This window comes from Elephantulus edwardii, unplaced genomic scaffold (genome assembly GCF_000299155.1).
Source record: "Elephantulus edwardii isolate Elephantulus edwardi_28Jun2011 unplaced genomic scaffold, EleEdw1.0 scaffold00127, whole genome shotgun sequence".
NCBI lineage: Eukaryota > Metazoa > Chordata > Mammalia > Macroscelidea > Macroscelididae > Elephantulus > Elephantulus edwardii.
In genome coordinates, this window is record NW_006399877.1 from 7,738,732 (window position 1) to 7,747,794 (window position 9,063).

General features: G+C 62.9%; 1 protein-coding gene across 2 annotated transcripts; it reads left to right on the forward strand.

Moving 5' to 3' along the window:
• Nucleotides 1–997: 997 nt before the first annotated feature.
• ECEL1 (endothelin converting enzyme-like 1) lies at nt 998–8,128 on the forward strand. Of its 2 annotated transcripts, none has more exons than XM_006893474.1 (17): nt 998–1,874; nt 2,341–2,409; nt 2,474–2,584; nt 2,655–2,747; nt 2,877–3,001; nt 3,583–3,805; nt 4,199–4,297; nt 4,510–4,584; nt 4,980–5,083; nt 5,273–5,331; nt 5,417–5,468; nt 5,932–5,999; nt 6,093–6,217; nt 6,499–6,564; nt 7,360–7,455; nt 7,767–7,843; nt 7,979–8,128. In XM_006893474.1, exons 1-17 carry the CDS (start codon nt 1,089–1,091, stop codon nt 8,076–8,078), a joined length of 2,328 nt encoding a protein of 775 aa, XP_006893536.1. In that variant the 5' UTR covers nt 998–1,088; the 3' UTR covers nt 8,079–8,128. The 2 variants fall into 2 exon arrangements, with proteins under 2 accessions (XP_006893536.1, XP_006893537.1); XM_006893475.1 differs by having other exon boundaries at nt 1,089–1,874; nt 4,980–5,077; nt 7,979–8,078.
• The last annotated feature ends 935 nt before the right edge of the window (nt 8,129–9,063 follow it).

Below are 9,063 nucleotides of genomic sequence, written 5' to 3' on the forward strand. Positions count from 1 at the left end.
TCCGGCCCGGGCTCGGCTCCGGCTTGGCCCGACCGCGCTCCGCTGCGCTCCGGGCCGGGTGCGCACCTGCCGGGTAAGTGATGCCAGAGCCCGCTGCCGCCGCGGCCACTGTCACGGCCACCTCCGCTGCTGCCGCTGCGCCGAGCCTCCCGGCTTTGTCTGCGACTCGGGCTGCGGCGGCGTCTCCCGAGCTCGGCTCCCAGGCTCGGCGGGCTGCGGGGACCCGTAGGTGTAGGAGGCTCGGCGTCCCGCGCCCGGGGCGCGCCGGGCCACTCTCTCTGCGCCCGGGGGAAAGGGGGGAAACTTCGACCAAGTTTGGGTTCTGGGAGAACCTGTTGAAGCTGGGAGTGGCCCCGGGGCGGGGGACGAAACGGGTCCTGGTTCTCTTCCACTGCCGGCCGTCGGGGGTATTTTCTGGGCCCGGGGGCTGCGCAGCTCTCGAGCTGCTTGGAGAAGCAGGTGGGCATTGCGGCTATTCAGTAGAAGGCGCTTGGGGACGATGCTAGGGAGGCTCTGCGGACATCCCAGGGACCAAGTTTGGGGTTTTGACCGCTTTACTTGGGCGTCCAGCTCCAGAGAAGGAAATGGATCTGGGCAGCAGTGATCCGCACAGATGCGCCCAGACCGCACCACCTTGCTGCCCTCCTTCCCTCCCCCACCTGGTTTTGGCCACTGGCGGGATCTCACTGAAGGCCTACTATGTGCCAGGCCCCTGCTCTCCTGTTACATCCCAGCATTCTAGCTCCGCAGGCGGTGCCGCGTGTCCGAAGGGAGGTGGACACTGACGGACCCGTGCGCATGTGTGCACGCGCAGAGGGTGTCCACTCTGTGCCCCCTCCTTCATTTCTCCAGTGGCACGGATACTTCCAGGCCTCAGGCCAGGGGCTGGGAACCCCTGATAGACGCTAGCCTCCAGCTCTAAGCCTGCGCTCTGGTCTCAGTGCTGTGGGCCTCGTCTGCTCTCTAAGATCTGCCCACCCTCTCCTCAGAGGCGGCCCAGACACGATGTGGAGGCCCATGAGCGAGCCAGTGGCCCGGTGCAGCCTGTAGCTGTCCATCCGGAGCCGCGCGGCGGCTGCTGCAGAGCCATGGAAGCTCCATACTCGATGACCGCGCACTACGATGAGTTCCAGGAGGTCAAGTACGTGAGCCGGTGTGGCGCAGGGGGCGCGCGCGGGACCTCGCTGCCCCCAGGCTTCCCGCTGGGCGCGGCGCGCGGCACCTCCGGAGCGCGGACCGGGCTGCCGCGCTGGAACCGGCGCGAAGTGTGCCTGCTGTCGGGGCTGGTCTTCGCCGCCGGCCTCTGCGCCATCCTGGCGGCCATGCTGGCTCTCAAGTACCTAGGCCCCGGAGCGGGGAGCAGTGGTGCCTGTCCCGAGGGCTGCCCAGAGCGCAAGGCCTTCGCGCGCGCCGCCCGCTTCCTGGCCGCCAACCTGGACGTCAGCATTGACCCGTGCCAGGACTTCTACTCGTTCGCCTGCGGCGGCTGGCTACGACGCCACGCCATCCCCGACGACAAGCTCACCTACGGCACCATAGCAGCCATCGGTGAGCAGAACGAGGAGCGGCTGCGGCGCCTGCTGGCGAGGCCCGTGGGTGGTCCTGGCGGCGCGGCCCAGCGCAAGGTGCGCGCCTTCTTCCGCTCGTGCCTGGACATGCGCGAGATCGAGCGGCTGGGCCCGCGGCCGATGCTCGAGGTCATCGAGGACTGCGGCGGTTGGGACCTGGGCGGAGCCGCGGAGCGCGTGGGGGCCGCGGCGCACTGGGACCTCAACCGGCTGCTGTACAAGGCGCAGGGCGTGTACAGCGCTGCCGCACTCTTCTCGCTCACCGTCAGCCTGGACGACAGGAACTCCTCGCGCTACGTCATCCGCGTGAGTGCGGGAGGCCCAGCTCTACTGCGCACCAGGCCCGGCTGGTGGCCCGCGCGGGCGAGGGGCGCAGGAGGGTACAAGTCACCTTCCTAAGTAATTGCAGTCGTTAGCGGAGCCGAGCTACGGCGGAAAGGTGGAGGGAGCTGGGTCGGAGGGCGGTTAGGCCAGACTGTGGCCCAGGGGCAGATCCGGAATGCTTCGTCTCCATTCTCAGTGCGCCCCGTGAGCGCCCCTCACAGGTCCGCACCGTGAAGGCTGATGGGGTAGGAATGGGGGCTCCGCCAGCTCCACCCCCCAGCCCAGCCAGAACAGGGATGGGGGCTGCGGTAGTTCTCTGGATGAGGTAGGGCTCTGTCCTTGAGCTCCCTGAGCTGTGACAAAGGACGCGCGGGGTGGAGGTTTTGGAGCAGGATGCAGCCTGCTTGGGGAACCTGGCAGACGACCTCCAGCCCCTTCTTCTTCCTAGATCGATCAGGACGGGCTTACCTTGCCGGAAAGGACCCTCTACCTTGCCCAGGATGAAGAGAGCGAGAAGGTACAGGCTTGGGATGGGGTGGCAGGGTCCTGGACCTGCTCTGACGCATCCCCTCCCGGTGCAGATCCTGGCGGCTTACCGGGTGTTCATGGAGCGTCTGCTGCGACTACTGGGCGCCGATGCCGTGGAGCAGAAGGCTCAGGAGATCCTGCAGCTGGAGCAGCAGCTGGCCAACGTGAGCAGGGGGCAAGGGAGGGCGAGGGTCTGTGGACGAGGCTGGGGTCCACGCACATCTCCACCCTCAGATCACTGTGTCGGAGTATGATGACCTTCGGCGAGATGTCAGCTCCATGTACAACAAGGTGACACTGGGGCAGCTGCAGGAGATCACCCCCCACGTGAGTGCAGGCCTGTCTGGAGGAGAGGCGCACTGATCTGAGAACCCCTGGGCACTCCACCTGCAGGCTCCCCTTCCCCCTCCCTCTCCTCCCCACTCCCCTCACCTTCCCTCTCACCATGGCCCACAGCTGCGGTGGAAGTGGCTGCTGGACCAGATCTTCCAGGAAGACTTCTCAGAGGAGGAGGAGGTGGTCCTGCTGGCCACAGACTACATGCAGCGTGTGTCCCAGCTCATCCGCTCCACTCCCCGCAGGTACTTGGTTGCCCACTTTGCCACATGGTCACCACTCCAGGGCTGGAAAGCTTTGCCTTCCCACCTCTGCCTGTCAGTAGACCTCTGGGAGGCTCCAGGAGCACTAAACCTGGAGTCAGGATCTCTCTGCCTCAGGTCCCTGCTCTCTGTGAGACTGGGGGTGGGGGGGATTAGGAGGCCTGTGTGAGAAGGGGATGAGATGTCTGCTGCTCCGCAAGCCCCTCCCCTCTACAGCCACCTTGGGGAACACCTCTTTGGGCTCCTCTCATCTCAGAGGCACCACAGGTCGAAGCCTTTTCCAAGGCAGCAGTTCATTCCCACATGGCCCTGTCTCACACCAGCCAGTCAGCGATTGTGCTGGGCTCTGACCCACTCTGTGGGGGGTCACCTTGCTGGGCGTGGACCCTGTCTTTCCCCTTCCCTGGGTTCACTCTGGACCTAGCCTCACATCCCCGAGTGCCCCTTGGGTCCTTCTAGGCAGGCGCCATTGAATGCTGCGTCCAACCCCAGACTGGAGGGTTGCAGGGCAGGCAGGGTGGCCCCTGCACCTTCTCCGGACACCCCTTGCCCTCCTGTCCCAGGATCCTGCACAACTACCTGGTATGGCGTGTGGTGGTGGTGCTGAGCGAGCACCTGTCCCCACCATTCCGAGAGGCACTGCACGAGCTGGCACGAGAGATGGAGGGCAGCGACAAACCGCAGGAGCTGGCCCGTGTCTGCCTGGGCCAGGCCAACCGGCACTTTGGCATGGCGCTTGGGGCCCTCTTTGTCCATGAGCACTTTTCAGCCGCCAGCAAGGCCAAGGTCAGGCTGTCCTGGGTCTGAAGTGGGGTGGACGTGGCCCTTAACCAACATAGCTATCCTTGAAGCCAAGGCACCGAATTCAGCCTCCTTGGAGGCTCCAGATTCTTTACCATGTGTCCTCCCCCAGGAAGCCTGCTTGGCTTGCAGCCACAGGAAGTCCTGCCCCAAACTCCTGTCCCCCCTTTGCCCAGCTCAGTGGGTGTGGTGTTAGGACTGCATGTAATCACTGTGGGAGCATTTGGCCCTTCCAGATGCAGACCTTGCTGTTGGTCATAGAGGGCTTGGACCTCCACCTCCAGTGTCTCCCATGGGTGCCAAGTGTCCCCATACCACCTCTGGACCCCCCGGCAAGGCTCCTGGGCTGACCGCTGACCCCTGACCCACAACCCACAGGTACAGCAGCTGGTGGAAGACATCAAGTACATCCTGGGCCAGCGCCTGGAGGAACTAGACTGGATGGACGCAGAGACCAAGGCTGCTGCTCGGGCCAAGGTGTGGGGTGGGGCAGTGTCTGTGTGTGTGTTTGTGTGTGTGTGTACTGCAAACAATTGTGGAGTCCTAGCTGTGTGCCAGGTCCTGAGTGCTGAGGAGAACAGAAGAGAAATAGACAGATGCCAGTCCCATATTGAGCTGAGGTCAGCTGCCAGCTCTCCCCCAAGTCCTGACCCCACACCTAGACAGAGCCCCTGTCCTCTCCCCTGCAGCTCCAGTACATGATGGTGATGGTTGGATACCCGGATTTCCTGCTCAAGCCCGAGGCTGTGGACAAGGAGTATGAGGTGAGCATTCATGGCTTAGCCCTGACCTGGTTCTGGGCACTCCTTGCTCCTGGAGTGCTCCTTGAGTGCTCCCTGCCCCTGAAGACTTCCTGCTCCCTAAATGCTCCCTAACCCTGAATGATTCATGTTCTCTTCTCCTGATGTGCTGCTCCCTGTTCCTAAGTGCTCCCTGCCCTGAGTGATTAATGGTCTCTTCCCCTTATGTCTCCCAGCCAGGGGAGTGCTCCCTGCATGCTGAGTGCTCCATGTCCTGAGTGATTCCTGCTCTCCTCCTCTCGTGTGCTCCCTGCTCCTGCCCCATGACCCCTGCCCCTGAATGCCCTCTGCCCTTGAACACTTCTGCGCATCTCCCACCCCAGCATATTATAGCCTTGTGTGCTCCCTGCTCCCTTCAGTTTGAGGTCCACGAGAAGACTTACTTTAAAAACATCTTGAACAGCATCCGCTTCAGCATCCAGCTCTCTGTCAAGAAGATCCGGCAGGAGGTGGACAAGTCCACGTGGGTGTTCGGCTGGCCTGGGGGAGGGCTCTTTCCTGAGGCCCACAGGCTGATGAGGGGTGGGCAGCCTCAGGAGAGGTCTGTAGGCCGGTCTGGGCAGTGGTCAGGGAGGAGGAAGCTGGTAGGGGACAGTAGAGGAGAGGATGTGGGTGGGTGTGGGCCCCCAGCGGACCTCGCCTCTCTCCACAGGTGGTTGCTCCCCCCGCAGGCTCTCAATGCCTACTATCTACCCAACAAGAACCAGATGGGTAAGTGGGCATGTCCCAGAACAAGGGGCAGGGTGTGAGGAGGCAAAAGAAGGGGCTAGTCTGACTCTGGCCACGCCCTCTGCAGTGTTCCCCGCGGGCATCCTGCAGCCCACGCTGTACGACCCTGACTTCCCGCAGTGAGTAGAGGGGTGATGGTCAGAGGGCCACTGCTGGGCGGACTGGAGGCTCCACCGCAGGCCCTCCATGGAGGGAGTGTCCTGAGCTGGGCTGGGGTGCCCCAGGCTCCCATTAGTTAGGAGAGGGGTTACACGATCTGCAGGAATAAAGTGTGTTTATTCCCCCTAACATCCCACATCTCTGGCTTTCTATACACTCTACCCGGGGTCACTTGGGTGCTTCTCCGTGAGGTGCCCCAGCCAGCTCTTGGGGTGCCGAACCTCCCTCCAGCCCCACACTATGTGTCGGTGCTTTAAAAAGGAAGCTTGCAAGTGTCACTGGTCCTTGTTACATGTCCCCTGAGAAAGCTGAGGTGTGGGTGCCCCAGGATCATGTGACCTCCCTGGGCCACCTGCCGGGACCTGGGGCATTGGGGGTCCTCAGAGACCCTGAAGCTGAGCCTCACTGCTTTCCTGGCCTCAGGTCTCTGAACTACGGTGGCATTGGCACCATCATCGGGCATGAGCTGACCCACGGCTATGACGACTGGGGTGAGGGCTTGGGCCGGGGTGCAGAGCAGGGAGGGTGTGCTGGCTGAGGGTGTAGGAAGGGCTGGTGCCCAGCTCACTGCCCACCACCCACAGGGGGCCAGTATGACCGCACCGGTAACCTGCTGCACTGGTGGACAGAAGCCTCGTACAGCCGCTTCCTGCGCAAGGCCGAGTGCATCGTCCGCCTCTACGACAACTTCACCGTCTACAACCAACGGGTTAGCCCTCACCTTGCGGGCTGTGGGCGACGCCCCCGAGACATGCATGCTACAGGCACACAAGTGTGCAGCAGAGCCCGGGCCAGGTCCCTGCAGACACGCGGACACGTGCACCTGGGTGTCTGTGCACGCTCACGTGGTTCAGGATGTGTTCATGCAGACGCACGCAGGGCACGTGGGCCAGGGAAGGAGGGTGAGTGGCCGGGCGGGCCCTGCCCGAGGGTGGCCAGCTGGCCCTCTGCAGCCCTGGCCCCTGCAGCTGGCCTTCTCTGGTCTCACAGGTGAATGGGAAGCACACTCTTGGTGAGAACATTGCGGATATGGGTGGCCTCAAGCTCGCCTACTATGTGAGTTGTCCTGGTCGGCCCTCTTTCTTCACTGGGTTCTAGAGGGAAGAGTGGAGATTGAAGCTGATCACAGCTCTGAAATAGCCTCGCTCTCTCACCCTCTGGGTGGCGCTGTAGGCTAAGCATTACACTGCGAACGGAAAGGTCAGCGTTTCAAACCCACTTGCTCTGTGGGAGCAAGAAAGCAAGCAGTCTGCGTCCATAGAGATTGTTGTTTTGTGCTGTCAAGTTGGAACCGACTCCTAGCTGACACCGCAGTGGGCTTTCAGAAGCTGTTACTCTCATGGGAGGAGACTGCCCATCTTTCTCCCACAGAGCAGCTGGTGGATTTGGATTGACAGCACAGCTCCTTACGCACTAGGCCACCAAGGTTCCCTTCCATAAATATTACAGCCCTGGAAACCGCCTGGGGAAGTTCTGCTCCCTCCCGCAGGCTTGCCAAAAGTCAGAATCGACTTGATAGTAATGGGCTTGGGTGTTTCCAGGGCTTGCCAGGCTGGGGTGAGGGTGGGGCCAGGGCTAGGCACAACCCTCCTTGGAACAGGACAGATTCATGCCCTCCTTTGCAGGGAGAGCAGGGAGGGCTGCCTGGAGGTGGTGACCCTAACCGAGACCCACATGCCCGGGAGCACAGCTCCAGGAGAGTGGGTGGCAGGGGTCCTGCTGTGGAGACCGCATCTGTGGGGGGCTGGCTGCAGGCCCGGTGCAGCTGGGCAGAGTGGAGGAGGAGGAGGGGGCACTGTGCAGGGCAGGCCACCCTCGTGGGCACAGCCTCGTGCCCTCTCTATACTCCAGGCTTACCAGAAGTGGGTACGGGAGCACGGCCCGGAGCACCCCCTGCATCGCCTGAAATACACGCACAACCAGCTCTTTTTCATCGCCTTTGCCCAGGTGGGGGCTGCACGGGGCTGGTGCTGGAGTCTAGAGTTGGGTCTGGGCTGATGGCTGCCTGAGAACCAGGCCTGAGGGGGGGACCCCCGGGTGGGAGGAGCTTGAAGGCTAAACTGAGAGGCCTGGTGGGGGAGCACAGACTCCAGGGACTCTAGATCTTTCCTGCCCCTGTTAGGCGGCTCTCAAAGCTTCTGACAGGATGGTCAGGCATTTTCTGCTGTGGGATGAGGGGTGTGGTGGGTAAGCAGGCGGGCTGGGCCAAGGGTTCAGGCCTCATCCTCCTGCCCGCTCCACTCCCCTCTTGGGCCCAGAACTGGTGCATCAAGCGGCGGTCGCAGTCCATCTACCTGCAGGTGCTGACAGATAAGCACGCCCCTGAGCACTACAGGTAGGCCCCCCTCCCTCCTCGCCCTCCCCTCCCCCAACTCTCCCAGCTCCCCCCCCCCCCGCCTGGCTCTGAGATGGCGATGGGAGGGACAGAGAACCCATGGCCACTGGACCCAGTGCCCTCTCCCTTTCCCAGGGTGCTGGGCAGCGTGTCCCAGTTCGAGGAGTTCGGCAGGGCCTTCCACTGCCCCAGGGACTCGCCCATGAACCCCGCCCACAAGTGCTCCGTGTGGTGATCTGGCCTCCAGACCCTCTTCCCACTCCCCTCAACAGCCCCCGCCCCACCCCGCACACTCTGCCTCCACCTTGAACCTGCTGCCCCCCCAGCCCACCGTGTGGCCCTCATTCAGGAGAGGCAGGGCAGGGGTCCTGGGATCCCCACTTGGTCCCCCGACAGCCAGCCTCAGCTTGCTGGATGGACTCCTGCTGTGTTTTCACCGCTAACTCTGGTCAATAAAGCCGTTGCTCATACTTGGCGTCATGGGGGGCCCCTGAGGTGGGTCGTGGGGTCCCCTTAGCACTGCCGGTGCCCAGAGGGCCTGGAAGACTTGGCTGTCTGCAGCACTCCTGATGCCCACCTTGACTCCGCTTACCCGCCCAGAGGTGGTTCCCTTCTGGCAGCATTAAACGGGCCCTCATTGGTCCCCGGTCCCCGCTGGGTCCCTGCCCCACTGGATCCTCACCTTTGCTGTGTCCGAGTCACCCCTGCCTCCCATGTCCCCACCTCCTGTGGGTCCCTGTATCCCTGCCTCTGTGTCTTCCCTTCTAGTGTCTCCACTTCCCATGTCCCTGTCTCTTGGGAACCCATCTCCCCTGGGTCTCCATCTTCCCCGCTCCCCATTTCTCCTGGATCCCCTCTTCCTCATGCTCCGGCCTCCCTGAGTCCCCTCTCCCTAACCTGTGCCCACCTCTGAGGGCTCTTCCGAGTGCCTGTGCCTGCCGTCAAAAGCTTCCTCCAGCCTCTGGGGGTGCCCTGGAGCAGCCTCGAGTGAGTGCCAGAACCCCAGGTCCAGAAGGCCATGTTCTCAATGACACATCTCCACTGCCTCTGGACCGCAGGTCCCTCCCTCCAGGAGGACACTTTATGTCTGGGGGGCCCCTGTCCCAGCTCCAGCCCAAGAATGGCCTGGGGCGATTGCTTCAGTGTGGGAAGAGGGAGAGACAGGAGGGGGTGTGTTCTGACCAGGAAGGAGGTGGGACCCCAGACCTTGGAAGTGATGG

Coding starts and splice junctions, on each gene's coding strand:
- ECEL1 (XM_006893474.1), top strand. CDS start 1,089: ATGGAAGCTCCATACTCGATGACCGCGCACTACGATGAGTTCCAGGAG. Junction 2,410..2,473: donor AGGATGAAGAGAGCGAGAAG/GTACAGGCTTGG, acceptor CTCCCGGTGCAG/ATCCTGGCGGCTTACCGGGT. Junction 2,748..2,876: donor TGCAGGAGATCACCCCCCAC/GTGAGTGCAGGC, acceptor CATGGCCCACAG/CTGCGGTGGAAGTGGCTGCT.